The 14782-nt window shown below is 46.6% G+C and overlaps 1 protein-coding gene and 1 long non-coding RNA gene across 4 annotated transcripts in view; one reads left to right on the top strand and one right to left on the bottom strand.

Annotated features, from left to right (window-relative positions):
- Positions 1 to 263: 263 nt before the first annotated feature.
- The window catches only part of EFEMP1 (EGF containing fibulin extracellular matrix protein 1), a 41964-nt gene continuing 27445 nt past the window's right edge, over positions 264 to 14782 (top strand). The window contains exons 1-4 of one of the 2 annotated variants that reach the window (XM_051792888.1): positions 264 to 403; positions 818 to 905; positions 3796 to 3844; positions 4008 to 4268. In XM_051792888.1, coding sequence (XP_051648848.1) covers positions 825 to 905; positions 3796 to 3844; positions 4008 to 4268 — 391 coding nt within the window. In that variant the 5' untranslated portion in view covers positions 264 to 403; positions 818 to 824. Of the gene's footprint in view, positions 404 to 610; positions 702 to 817; positions 906 to 3795; positions 3845 to 4007; positions 4269 to 14782 lie in introns of those variants that run through there. The other variant, XM_051792889.1, reaches the window with a different exon arrangement.
- The window catches only part of LOC127473366 (uncharacterized), a 52380-nt gene continuing 45476 nt past the window's right edge, over positions 7879 to 14782 (bottom strand). Inside the window, exons 6-7 of one of the 2 annotated variants that reach the window (XR_007905390.1) lie at positions 12073 to 12208; positions 7879 to 11742 (exon numbers count right to left, since the gene is read on the bottom strand). This is a non-coding gene — a long non-coding RNA (uncharacterized LOC127473366). Of the gene's footprint in view, positions 12209 to 14782 lie in introns of both variants that reach the window. The other variant, XR_007905389.1, reaches the window with a different exon arrangement.

Genomic DNA, 14782 nt, shown 5'->3' with positions numbered 1-14782 from the left:
CGCGGGGCCGGCAGGGGGCGTGCGGGGCTCCGGCGGGACAGCGCCGCTTCTATTTAGCGCAGGGCCGGCGCCGGGGCACGCACCGGCACAGCACCGCACCGGCACCGCACCGCGCCGGCACCGCACCGCACCGCACCGCACCGCACCGCACCGCACGGCGAGCGCCCGCCGGCACCGGCGCGGGGAGGAGGAGGACGAGCGGCTGCCGGCACCGCACCGGGGCAAGGACAGCGAGCGGCCGCCGGCATCGCGCCGGCGCCAGCACCGCGGGAAGGACAGCGAGCGGCCGCCGGCACCGCACCGGCACCGCACGGGCAGCGGCGAGAGGAGAGCGAGCGGCGCCGGCCCCGCAGCGGAGCCCGCGCACACAGCAGCGACCGCCGCCCGCCCGGCCCCGCCGCAGGTACGAGCGGGTCCGGCAGAGCCCGGCAGGTGCCCGGCGTGTGTCCCCCCCCCCCCCGCATTGCTTTGACCGAAAAGTCGCTTTTCCGCCCCAAAGCGTGCGCCGGCGGGGCAGTGCCGCTGCCCGCGCCTCGCCCGGCGCCGCTCCCGCTTCGGTGCGGCGTCGAGCGCCGGGATGTTTTAAAACTCCGTGGACCGGTTATTTCCGCCCCCCTCCCCGGCTGGATAAAACCCCCGGGCTGGGAAGGGCGGCCGAGCCTCCCCGTCTCCTCGCGGGAGCGCCCGGCCGCCTCTCCCAGGTAGGGGCTGGGTGAGCGCCCCGCTCCCAGCCCGCTCCCGGGGGTGCCGCTGCCTCCCCCGGCGATGGAGAGCGCCGAGAGCACTCCCGTTTGATTTGTGTTTCCTCTCTTTCAAGGTTCACGATGTTGACAGCTATGTTCTTGGCTGCTCTCGTTCTCATTACAGTACATTCGCAGGAAGCTGAGGAAACCATAACGTACACGGTAAGGCTTAATAGAGTCGGAACTAATTACTGCTTTTGCGGGGATTCTTTTCTAAATGGCCCTTAGGAAAAACCGAATTTCTTGCCAGCGTGTAGCGTGTGTTGCAGAGGTCGTGGAGTTCGGATGTTAACCATAAAATAAGCCGTTCCTGCCCTGAAACACCGTTTAAAAGTTGACAGGATTGAGCAAAATAGGCTTCGACTGCCTGCTCTGAAAAGTTTAGCTGTGTACTCAGCTTGAGGGACTGAACAAAGTTAGGAGGTTCTAATATTGTTTTAATCCATTTTCATAAAGACAGGGTCCCTAGGACCTTCACTTGAAATATATGGAATTTGACAGATGATTAGGTCGAACATTCTTTAGTGTTTTCTTAAGGTTGTTTCAAGCTGCTTTTAACAAAATGTAAGTGCTTCCAAATTCGGGGCTCTTAATGAAGCATCTGAGTCCTGCAGTGATCACGGGACTGTTCATTTCTGAGCTGCTTCTGAGCACTGGTTTTGCCTGGCTTGATAAAATCGTACAGGAGTGCTGGAAATAGGTCCTGCTTGCAACCAAGTGCCAGGGTAAGAGATTTAAAGGCGTTTTTTAAGGGTTTTTTTTCTTTTAAATGTGCTCGTGTTCAGCCTTTGGCTTGCATAGTGCATGTCACGGAAGGAGTGACAATTACATCGGCTTGGGCTGGGGAAAAACCCACATTTTCACATCTGATTACAGTTGTAATCCCTGCAACTTGCTTCATATGGGTGGACCTCTGGATGTGTGCACAGACATCAGCAATGCCACACAAGCAGAAAATTCTGCACACATGCAAAAAGTTAGAGAACCACAGCCAAAGCCTGAGATTGGGACTTACACAAGTAATCCCACTGAAGTCAGTGGGATGGCTCCAGCAAGTAAATATTGCAGAGTTGGACCTTCTGGTAGAAGTCAGGGCTTAGAGAAGCCTCAAGTGAGCATCAGGAAGTCAGTCATAAAATACTTTAACACCGGGCTTTAGGAGCATTAGGGATTTGAAGGCTGGGAGTACTTTTATTCAGAGGCTTCTGTGATTTACTTTTTTTTCCAAGTCCCTATGTGTAAGTGGAAACTGAAGATCTAAGTACCTTTTGAAAATCCAGACTAAACAGGGATCCTCCTCCTCCTCCTCCTTTTCTGCATTTATTACATGTTCCTTTTTAAAAATAAAGTAGCGTTTTTTGATAAGCCTCCATAATTCTGATTTTGCCAATTGAAAGTTTGTAGCAGGTCTATATAACTTGGGTACCTATGCTTCATTTCCAAAGAGCTCTTAACATTTAGGTGCTTCCATGATCATTAGACTTCCAGCAGTGTGAGATGAAACAAAAAGCTTAGCTTTGGGAGCTTTGACTCTTGGGATGCTACTGTTTCTCATGCAAACATTGTATTCACTTAGGGCCAAATCCTTTGCTATTGTACAAGTGCCTTGGGCTGCAGTAATAGATGGACTTGGCTCCTTGCAGTTAAACACACAGTACTTCTGTTGTGCATTAACAGGAATCGGGTGATTCAGTAAATGCATGAATTAGCTGTTTTCCCCCGGGTCTGCGTTTTCATAGCTACAGTAACTTTGGTGTTGTCAACTCAGCATGTAGTCATTCCTTTAGGGAATGTCCACTTACCCCTCTGGGAGAAAGAGCCTTCAAAGTTCCAGCTCGCTGCCAAGTCGCTGGTGTCACCTGCAAGGCAAGAGAACATTTTCAGTCCCACTGCTGAGTCAGTAACGAGTTCCTCAAAATAACTTGAGGAGAGTACGTGGAACACGTGCATCTTGGCATCAGAAGGTCAAGTTTGTCACTTGTAAGTCCCTGAGCAGCAGAGGAGTAGCAACAAGATCGAGCTTGCTTGGCTGTGACTAATTCCATTAGCCGACTCAATTCTTTTGTTGTATGGGGCCATTAAACCAATATCCTGAGCAGCACAGGATGCACCCACACAGCACAGCCCCGTTGATTCACTGAGAGTTTCATATTTTAAATGTTTCTGCTGCAGCTGGTAGCACCGGGATACTTTGCTACTCAGTGTCTGCAACTGCGATCTGTGATTAAAATGACTTTGCTCTAGACAATGTAGTGGTTTTGGGCAGAGGGACAGTGAAGATGCAGGGCAGAATATTTAAAATTATTGCTGAACTTGCTAGTCTGCACTGATATGAGGAGTTGCCGAGCCTTGTCTTGTTTGAATTTTGCAAAGTCTTGTATAAATAAGTAGTCCTGCCGTTATAAACTCTAACGGTTTATCGCGTGTCTCACAATGTAAATTGTCTTTCCTCGACGGCAGTCCCTGGAGTCATGTGATTAAAAAGCATGTGAATGAATTCCCAGCCGTGCTAGAGTGCTAATGGGAGAGAGGATGAAGGCCAGGGGCACAGAGCCCCCCCAGGCCCTGGGAACGAATCGTGTTCACCTGTTGGAAGGCTGTGTGAACAAGACCAAAATTCAGAAAAACTTGCTGGTTTGTTCCTGAGAAGATTTTCGTACTGGTCAGCTGAGCCAAGCCAAAGGACAGATGCTTTAAGACAGTGTATGAGAACAGGGCAAGGAGAAAGTGATGCTTTGCTCACTTTGTTCTCCAGCCCTGGTAAAACCATCCTACAACAAACAATACCTTGGGAACTTCCCGAGACAGAGCCTCTCTCTGTACATTATAGAATATTCCAAGCTGGAAGAGACCCAGACTTGTTGTTCATGCAAAACCCAGTGCTGTACCCATAGCTATTACCCACAGCCATTTTTCTAGCTTACCAAGGTGTGCAAACATTGCTTTTCCCTCAGTGCCAAACTGTGAGCTCACTGAATACGCTCGATTATTCTTCCAAAACTAAGAATCCCGAGCAGCCTAATTTCTTTGCTTCTTTTCTCTTTCTCTGCAGCAATGCACGGATGGCTACGAGTGGGATCCCGTTAGGCAACGGTGCAAAGGTACAGTGACTCATTCTCGCAGACAGACTCGCCACCGGTATTGTTTGCACCCCCTGTTTTGGGCAGGGAGGGCTGTGTGCACATCTGGTTGTTTTGTTTGTATTGTGGCTGTTGCAGGAGGTCCGCCTGCTAAAAGCATGCCTTGTGTTGTTGCTAACCACAGATATTGATGAATGTGAAATAGTCCCAGATGCATGTAAAGGTGGGATGAAATGTGTTAACCACTATGGAGGATACCTCTGTCTACCCAGAACGGCCCAAATTATTGTAAATGAGCGGGAAGAGGCAGCGGCCGAATCCACCAGCGGTCGGAACAACGTGATCCGCCGGACCCCGGCCGACCCCCAGCGAGCCCCCCCAAACCCAACCCACCAAATCCAGTGCGCGGCTGGGTACGAGCAGAGCGACCACAACGTGTGCCAAGGTAAGGCTGAGTTTTGGAATGGTCAGAGTGTGGGGGACAGCAATCCACTGCCAGGGCAGTGACAGCCTGGAATCTCCCGTTGACTGGAAGGGGTTGTTCTCCATTGAACTGGACATGTGCACGCTGGAGATATGTGAAATAAATCACAGGCATGGCGCTGAGCAAGGAACAGACCGTGCAGTTCGTTGCAGCCTTACAGTCTGTTCCATCTATTTAGAATTAATTCTGTTGTCTGTAGCTCCTAAAAAAAAAAAAAACCCTCAGGGCAACTCTAGTCCAGCATTTTGTGTTGTACTAAGTATGTCAAGGAGAGGCAGTGCTGTGAAAAAAGCGGGCAAGACAGCAAGTCAGAAACAGCTCCTAAAGGTTTGCAGAACTCTGTGTTTTTCAATAACTAAATGCTGAATGGGACAAAAAATAACCACTGGGTGAACGTCTGCTTAGAGCAGACTGCAGTGCAGGAGGGTCCAGTGCTTTCATCCTGGATCAGGAATATTTCTCCAGTGGTAGGAACCAAACATCTGAACAGCTTTGTGCTCTCGTGATCCCTGTGGAAGTAGCTCTAGGCAGACCCTGCCAGGTTGCTTCTAGTCATAGCCTGGCCACTCTTTGAAACTATGGCAATGAAGAGCTTTCATCTGAGAGTACATACACCACACACAGTGCCAAAAATTCTCAGGGCATTAGCAATGTTAATTGTATGCATTCAGCAACCAGACTCACAAGCACTACTGTAAACTAAGACTCTTTCATTTATTATTTCATATAAATAGTTTACTCTTCTACTTGCTGAAGTAACAAATGTTTCGTCCACTGTTTTGTTTTCTTTCATAAAAATATATTCTACTCCTTGGTCCTAAACTTGCTTTTCAAGCACATTAGTGGGATACCCCTGAAAACAGAGGGCAAAACTTGACCTCATGGTTCATCTTTTCCACTTTGTGGCCTGTAACAGTATAATCACATAAAATAGTACTTGAGTGACTATAATCAGGGCAGGCTGTAATGTACAGTGGTAGTTTCCTTCTCCCTGGTATTCGTGTACACAGAACGTTATTTATCACTAGTAAGTAAATTCCCTGTCATTCTGGAGCATAGTAATCATCATGGAGAAGTTATTTTTGTAGGCAAAGCCTCAGAGTTGCATTTCTGGCTTATCTGCTCACGTTCAACGTTTTCTGTCACCCCAATTCAAGAATGTCAGGCACAGAACAAGCAGGAGGTCAGTGCTGTGATCCCCTCAACCCTGGGCATTCACTTGGGGTTATCAAGAGAAAATCAGAGCTAAGGATGGAAAATTACTTTTTTTTTTTTTTTTCTTAGTTTAACTTGGCAAAGTAGGGGCAGAACCAGGAGCAGAACTCCTGGGTTGGGCTGGCACTCCCTCCTTCAGGTGATGCTCCTGGCACTCCTCCTCCCTGGTGAATCACAATAAACTGCTCCAGCTTTAGCACAAAACGTTTTGGTCTGATTAAAAAATGCGAGAAATGCTAGAAAACTTCCAGACCTGACCATCCCTTTTGCTGCCCTGGCTTTAGGGGTATAAATTTGGGATAGAGTAGGGAAGACTAACAGCATGTTAAATACCTCGTATCCCAAATAAAGGTTGGGAGTTAGAGACCAACAACTGGTTGAGGTTTCTGTTTTGGTGAGGAGAAGATTGGTGGTGGTGCATTACTATTACTTTACTGAGACTTGCAACTAAATATTTCTACTCAATTCACAATCTCTGGTTAATTTATAACAAGTAACTGTTGTTACAGCACCAGAACACTGTAACCCAAGCACACAAACTGTGCTGAAATCTTGGGCTTGACTGAATCAAGAGTTTTGCTACTCATTTCCTCATGCCAGGATTTCAATCTAAATGCAGAAAGCATGGAAATATTAGTGCTTAAAAGCTGAAATGTATTGTACTGAATGAATTCCAGCTGGAAAAGGGGCAGTGGACAGTGTGCTTGAAAGAAAGGATAAAAGACTTTTGGAGCACTTAAAGCCTGCATTCAACTTCATGATCTTCGTGCTTTTTCACTGCTGAAAATATCTTATAAAAGATAATCTTGATCAGCAATGGTCCCAGTGCGGATTTATTTAATTATGGTTAAAAGACTTTGCTATGATAACTGCCCCAGGCTCCCAGGGAGTGTAACTTACAGATACAGTCACACTTCAGCTTGTTTTATTGTTTAGTAAATCAAATATGAAGTCCAGCTCCTTCTAATTGTTTGCAGATGTATGACATTCTCCTTCCAGTCCAGCAGCACTAAGTATTTTATAACCCATGTGAAAGTGTGGAGACCTCTGGTTAAAACAATAACACGCTCTGAGGAGCTGAATTACTGACATCATGCTGGAGTGTGAGGGGCCTTCTGTTTGAACACCAGTGTCCACTCCCTTTAAACACGGAATATGGGGGTAGCACAGGCCAAACACACTCCTGGGCTTGGAGTAAATAGATATAAATGTACTGGTCCTGGTTTTGAAGTGCTGAGATAGAGCATTTTTATAACTACTAGTGTTTGGAAACATGTGGATGTTAAAGGTGTAGGTAGTAAAAATTTCCTGGGAAATTCTGAAGTGAGTGCCAGGAGCCCCCAGAACGATGCAAAGCTGAGGGGAGGTTATTCTGGAGGGAGATCTCTTATGCAGGAACTGTACAGAGTGCTGTGCTTCAACTTCAACAACTTGGGCCTTAAATTCTGAGTTTATGACCTTAACTAATCCCCCCTGTCCCCATCCTGGGATAGCTAGTTCCCACTTCACTGTCACTCCTAGATTTGCTCACCAAGGCAGATTCCCAGATGTGGCACAGGAAGGCATTGGGATGCCCAGACCTATTTACAAGGACATGTAGGACAAGGGGGAACGGGTTTCAATTGAAAGAAAGTAGGTTTAAATTGGATATTAGGAAGGAATCCTTCCCCGTGAGGGTGGGGAGGCTCTGCCACAGGTTGCCCAGAGAAGCTGTGGCTGCCCCATCCCTGGAAGTGTCCACTGGGAGAGTATCACTGTAACTGGGAGGAGCAAAAAACAGAGTAAGAAACAATTTTAAGCAAATAACTGAGTTGACTCACGCTCACAGACACTTTTTGCCTGATAAAAACCATAAATAGCTGCACTCAGTGCCTCATACAAGACTGAGTCGTTTTTTACTGTGATTTGAGTCTGCTCCTATTGCAGTCAAAGGCAAATCAGCCAATTAATTCAATTTTGTCAAGCCTAGTCTGCAAGAACATACTGGCTTTTCCTAGAATGTTAATGACACTGGAATGAAAAAAAAGGGACCAAACAAAGGTACCAAATAACCTGTAAACTTGAGAGGGGGAAAGAACTTATTTTTCTTGCCTTGCTCCCATGCTGGCAATACAAGCAATAAAGTAAGCAGGTTTTCTGCTCCTCAGCTAAATGAGCTTCTGATATTTCTCCAGTCTGTTTATCACCCTTTGTGCTACTGCAAATGTGAAGGACAGGAGGGAGGCAGATTGTAATACAAGAGATCAATACTTTCTCATATGACAGAGACATTTTTTTCCAAGGAGTTCTGCCTAGACTTGGTGGATGTTAGTTGCTTTTTTCCTTCTCTGTGGTGGGAGGAAAGAAATGAATTTGTTTTCTGTGCTGTGGTTACTTTTCCCCTGCAAAATCATTTCAGGGCTCTCTTCATCGTAGGGCTCAGGGATTTTTTTTTTTTTGTTAAGTTTTCTGGTTCTTTTCAAAGTAACTTACCATACTCAAGCTATGCTTTTAATTCAAGAAGTTAATTAAGTGTGAATAAATCAAATAAGCCTACATTTTGCATCTCTAGAGTCCTTTGTTCTGTTAAGGAGGGAGGGACAAGGAGGAGCAGTTCACAATGTCCTTTTTCATACAGAAATCACTTTATATTAAATATATATATATGTGAGGGATGTGCAAGTGGCACACAAAAGACATAAGAGGTGGTGAGTGCAGGTGCCCTTGCCTGGCCCTGGCTGTGCCTCTGGCAGCTCTTCCCTGGCATCTTGGCTGGGGCACAGAAGGCTGCTCTGCAATGCAGCTCCTAATGAGCTCCACTTGCCCTGCTTTGATTGCCCTCCCTGAGGGCTCCTGGAACGTTTGCAGGTCCAGCTCAGAGGGAACCAAACCTGGAATGCACAGCAGGAGGGCCACTAATGTGCCACAAGCACTAACGAGCATTCCAGTGTTCAGGGCCGGACTGCAGGGAGCCCAGAGCCCCTCAGAAGGGCATGGACTGGGAGTCTGGAGCCTCTGCACCAAGTTCTGATCTGCTCCTATGAGTTAGAGCTATTTGCTAACACAGAACCTAAAATACAGCTATAATAACTCCTTAGGCTGAGCCCAGGAACGTGTTGGAGAGCTTTTTGTAACATATTGCATCACACCACGTTTTCCCCATTCTTGTATGTAAGGAGTACTTAAAAAATGCCTCAGGACTAGTTTGGAAAGAGCCTGAATGTGACAAGTTCAGTTCCAGGGTTGTTCCCCTCTGGGCAAGACTATTTACAAGGACATGTAGGACAAGGGGGAATGGGTTTAAATTGAAAGAGTTTAGGTGTAGATTGGAAGGAAGGAATCCTTCCCTGTGAGGGTGGGGAGGCCCTGGCACAGGCTGCCCAGAGAAGCTGTGGCTGCCCCATCCCTGGAAGTGTCCAAGGCCAGGTTGGATGGGGCTTGGAGCAACCTGGGATAGGGGAAGGTGTCCCTGCCCATGGCAGGGGGTGGGATTGGATCACCTTTAAGGTCCTTCCAACCCAAACCATTCTATGATTCTCTGAACAGCATTAGACCTGTTTGGTTGGAGGACGGGGTGAGGAGAGAGGCTGTGACAGGAAAAATAAGGCCTTGTTATGTGGTTCAGGATGCCATCAGTTCATCCAAGTGCCAGCTCAGTTCATATGTCCATGTTTGCTGCAGAACTTCAGCAAGTGGGGAGCACCTGAGGTGGCTCCTGCTGGCAACAAGTGCTGCCCACTTGCTGAAGTTCTGCAGCAAACACGAACAAGTGAACCCTGGTTACGTGTGCCATTTGAATATTAAGTACTTGGACAAGCCATAGGAATGTTGCAGGTCCAAGGGAATCCACAGAAGGACACAAGCTGACACTCTGACAGCTCTTTGTCCCGACTGTTCACAGATGCCAATTAATTTCTTGTACATTTGGATGCATCATGCAGAGATCGTCTTTCCTCAGCCCATCCCGAACCAATTGTTCAAGCTGTTAATCTGTGAAACTGCTGCATTCTGCTGCAAAGAGCCCTTTCTGGAGCATCTCTCGAGGGCCCAGAGGGAAGCTCACAAAAAAAACATCTCGCTTTGAGGGCCTGGTTTGGGGCATTTTGGAAATCTGGTCACTGTGAATCATCTCCCCGTGTGCGCTATTTGCACAGCTGTGAGTGTCATGTCAAGACCTTGGATGGATATTCCCTGTTCTGTCTGACCATTTTGCTGGGAGCATCCATCACAAGCATAAATACAAGCAGCTGCTTTCTTTCTTTTAGTGAGTTGCTGTTTTCCCATTGTCCTGACCCTGCAGGAATATGCTCCATGTGCTGCAGCTAAAGATTCCTCCCCCTTTGCTAATGGTGCTAAGTGTCCTAGAGGCAAGCGAGCCTCCCAAAGCTGTATTATTTACCTTAGCTGCTGAACTGGGATTGTGCAGGCAAGCCCCAGACTCCCAGTTTAAGTAAACTCATTAGCAGTTCTCATGGCTCCTTGTTCCAGGAAAATGGGATTGTACAGTAGTCACATCCACTGTCATCCTCGTGGGCTGGATTTGTTGATTTTAAAGCCTGTTTCCTTAGTAGCTCGGAGGAGGCTCATGTTTTGACAGACAAAACATTGCAAATGGACTCAGAAGGCACATGGCCTGAAGAAGTCCAAGCCTCCAGCCATCTGTCCTCCTTCAGAATTCCACTCTCTAAGCTGGAGGTCTTTTCCACGGCGCAATCAGGAATAACACCAGATAGCAAAGGGGAAGAATGTGCTTATGCCTGATCCTGACTTGGCTTCCCCCTGTACTTGGCACCCCATTAAAAGGCTTAGAGTATTTATCTCTCCCTTTGAGGAATTCCCTGTACCTGCTGCAAACTCCGACACAGGCATCCTGTGAGTCAGGGAACCACCCAAGGACTGGGAGCTGTCAGTGGGGAGCATCAGAGAGCACAGAACGGGGCTGGTGGAGCACGGGATGGGTTTGTTCCCCGTGCCAACACCTGCTCCCAAGGAAACACATCCTCCAGCACTGCACTGGTGCACTGAGAGCACCCTGGCAGCAGTTATTGGCACCCTTCCTGGAGAGTTTTAGTGATACTACTGCCACTTGGGGGATAGATTTTTGGAAGCCTACTGCCACGAAAGGATCACGGGGATGTTCCCAGTGTGCTTGCTCTGGGCAGGTCTGCAGTTGTGTCTTCCCGGTCTCCTGCACTCTCATTCCTCAGCCTGCTGAGAAAGGCTCCTCCTCCCTCCAATTGTTTGCTCAGGGTAATTTTCTCTCAACCAATTTCTTCTCCCTTTTCAAACCCCATTCCTATTTCAGATTAATTAGTGGACACTGGAAACGCTCTTTCATTTTGGAAGTACCAAGCCACCTTTCCTAGGACATTTCTAAAGGATCTCAGCACTGCAGACACATAGTTTTCAAAGTTCCAAGACATTGCTTGAATTTAGCAAGTTGGAAAACTTGTTCAAGTTTGACACTGTTATTTCCCTTATTTTATTCCCTTTCCAAGTGATTTTCTCCCTTTCCATGCTGGCAGAGAAAGATGATAGCTGCTGTTTGTCTCTGCCTTTCTGTGAGTGCCAGAACAGTCCTGCAGGGAGAACAAAGCCTCCCACAAAGGCAGCAGTGGTGTGTTTGATTCTCCCCTGCACCACCCAGGGATGCCTGTGCTCCTCTGCATGTCCTTTCCCAGGGAATTCCATCTGCTGCTCCACAGCCCAGCCTCCAGCACTCCAAGAATCCATCCCGTGGGATGTTCAGACTTGCTGTGCTGCCCTTTTCCTCCGGCCAGAGACAATGGGAGTGTCACAGGACTGGGGAGGTATTTTGGGGCTGGTGGAAACCACAATGGGAGTGTAATTTTTGAGCTCACCTTCCCGGGCTGCATCTCAAACATTCCACAGATTTTGTGGTGTGCTCAGCTACTCTTGTGCAGCACTTTGTGCTCTGTCTGTGTTCACTGAGCAAGGGTTTGTACTTTTTGATCAGGGCTTTAATGTAAGCTGAGCTTGGCCACCTCCCTTCGTTACACTTAAAGAATATTTATTCCCTCTTCCCCTCTGTGATGCTTTTTGTTCTGCTTTTTCTGGACTATCACCATTAAAGCATGTTCTAGGATAAGTCACACTGGATTTAAGCATCCTTTGGGCTGAAGGGTTTTTATCAAAAGTTTTTACACATACCTGTGGAAGTTTAGTTGCTTCTGTCCACAAGATTAGGGGATCAGAACTTGACTTGTAAGCTCTCTTCCCTCTGGATGTGTCAAGAAAATATGGAATAGGTCATCAGCCATACAAAATTCATGGGTAAAAAGCATGAAATTCCCCAAAACCCTTGTGTTTTCATCTTTAGTTCACTAAGTTTTGTTTTCATGGCAGCCAGAAAGCAACGGTTTGGAGAAAAAGTTATTTGCCATAATTAAACATGCAGCACAATTTAACTTGCAAAAAACATACTGAACACACAAGAATCCTGCTTGTTTCTTCTTTCATCTACATTTGAACTTTACCAAAAAGACAAGAGGGATTTGCAAATTACAGAGCTCTGAAGTATTTTAGCACACATGCAGTTATTACAAAATACCTTTTATGCTCATTCCCATTTGTGTTTTAGTTGTTAATGTGAAATCCCTTTGGAAGTTGGTTCTGTTGCAAGCAGAGTGGAGAAATGTTTCATCTTTTTTAGGTAGAATTATATGGTAAAACCTGTAGCATTGAAGCTGGAAAAAAAAATGAGTAAGAAAACGTGTTATACAGACTTTTAGAAGTTGCAGTGCTAAGAAAAAGTTCTTCAGGCCCAAAAATTAACTAGACATTTTCTGGCACAAGGTATCCCAAGCTCTTAATTAAGCATTTTTAAAATGAGATATAATTAGACCCTTTATCTAATAATAAAGGTATATCTAATTTTTTTAAATTAGATCTAAGTAGACCCTTATCTGTTGCTGTTACTGAATACCTTAAATAAGGAACTTCACCTCACTGAAATATCTTCACCTCCACCCCATATCTGTTCTGCAGTCAGAATTGGGAAAGGTAACAATTTCCTGGGTGGTTTTCAAGAGCTTGCCCATAAGGTAACATTTAACAACAGGCTTGCACACAGGAAAGGAATAAATTTCTGCTCACTTTGCCACGTTTTCAGTATGATTTTAGGACTTGGCCTATCTTATAAAACTACCCCGATCAGAAAGATGGGAAAAACAATCTCTTTCTTGTCTAAATTTACTCTGTGGAGAATTTTGAGTACCTGGGCTCCATTAAAAACTAGGTGGGATTAAATACACGTTTAGAAGCAACAAATACAGTCAGTGTTTGGAGAAAGTTCATCTAAGTTGATCAACATAGCATCACTTGGAGAAATAAATATCTTGGTCAAGTGCCTTAAAAATAGCAACAGAGTTCTAAATCAGTCTCAGGGTTCTGGGGTTTGCAGGAGCAGGAGAACATTGTGGCTCAAACAGCCTGAGGGGGAAGAGAGTTATAACCATATTCATAACCATGTTCCTGTTACAGTGTGTGCAGGAAAAAAACCCACCCTTTTTCCCCATGGCAAACAATGACCATTATTTAAACCATCCAGAAAACCTATTATTTAATCTGTTAGTCAGCATGTGGGAAAGGATGATTTTGGGGAGGGGGCTGCTGTCTGTGTGTGTCTTCCAAGACAAAGCATTCCTCTCTCAGAAACTGTGGCTCTTTAAGGCTATAAAAGAGAAAATTCCCCGTGTTTAGAAGATTATTTTTATGAAAGGGTTGCTTCATTCCGTATTTAAATCAAAACATTCTCTCCATTCCGATGACACTGAGATTTCAGTGTCCCCTGTCAGGAGAATCTCTCCTCGCTCTGGATGCAGATTTATAAGGCTCCAGGCACCTTTGAAATCAGCTGAAAGCACAGCCATGGCCTGGAGCCAAAAGTCCAAACCAGCCAAGGAGATCCACCCAGCAACACCCTCGAGCCCCCCCAGCTCTTCCCCTAAGCACAGCTTTAGAGCGCTAGGCTTGAGCTTGTCTCTGCTTTCCCCACCCTCCCAAACGCTTCCTGGGGGATTCCCCGGAGCCGCGCGAGGGCTGTCGGGGACGCAGGAACGCTTCGCTGCCCTGATTTTCTCACCTAGCAAACAGCTCTTTGCAGGGCTGCTCACCCCGGGGCAAGGGCAAACGCTGCAAAACAGAGAAAGCAACGGTTTGGGGATGAGGACAGGTTTGAAACACAGGGAAAAGGGATAAATATGGCAAACCCACGGAGAGACAAGAAGGGGTTGGGGAAGGCAGGTTTGCAAGTGCTGTTTTCCCACTTGGAGACACACAGTTCCAGTCTTGATTTGTGATGCTGAAAGGTGGTATGGCTGGAGGAACCCAGAGAAGGAAATGCTTCCTGAACTCCCTGCCATGGGATAGGAGTGAGGCCAACAGGATTAAACGAAAGTCTGGGTATTTTACACAGAAGTTAACACCCAGTACCTTCTGAAAGGGTGATAAACCTAACTGATGCTTAAGGCAATCTGTAATTATTAAAGAATGTCAGGATGAGGTTAATTGTTGAAGAGCAGATTGGTGATATCTGTAATTTTCTGAGGTATCTCATTCTGAGAATGCACAGCCTGTCACGTTTTCCACCTTCCTGGATGTGGTGACTGCTACCTGTGGATTGAGCACCAGGCAATTCCCAGAGCTCTGACTAACCACTCGAGTAGACATTAGATGCTCAATGCCATAATAGAACCACTACAACCTGCAGAAGGCTGAGACTTTTTCTGGGCAGAGAACAAACCAGTGTAGTTTTGCTGAGAACTAAAAACATTGGGAAATTCAGACGAGAGCTTCTGTAATTGTGCCAAAGTGTAAATAATCTGATTATTAGCTGTCAAGTGCAACTCCATATACTTCTATAGCAAAAAGGAACCAGGTTTTAGCATCAGAAGATTTTCATGATAGGAGTCATGGTTTGTTATCATGGAATACTGACATTCAGTGACATTTTGTACTGGCAAAGCTTCCAGGGGCCTTGAAATGCTCCGTTCTCCTGGACAACACGAGCGTGGAGAAGGAACTGTCCTGCTCTGAACATACCTTAGGAAGCACATTCTTCCCACCCCGCTCTTGCTGTGCTCAGTGGTGCACTTGGGACAAAAGCAGCAGCAGTCAGTGTGACTCTGTACATCTGCCTCCTTGTTGGAGTGCCTGTCACACCCAGCACAGCCAAGAAGTGGCCTCAGCACGTTCTGGCTCGTGGTGCAGCGGGAGCCCCGGGGGCTCATGTGTGACCATGGCCCAGCCAGAAAGAACCA

Source organism: Manacus candei, unplaced genomic scaffold (genome assembly GCF_025592945.1).
Source record: "Manacus candei isolate 608988 ecotype Guabito, Panama unplaced genomic scaffold, ASM2559294v1 h1tg000035l, whole genome shotgun sequence".
NCBI classification, from domain to species: domain Eukaryota; kingdom Metazoa; phylum Chordata; class Aves; order Passeriformes; family Pipridae; genus Manacus; species Manacus candei.
This window is presented reverse-complemented; position numbering and strand designations above follow the sequence as displayed.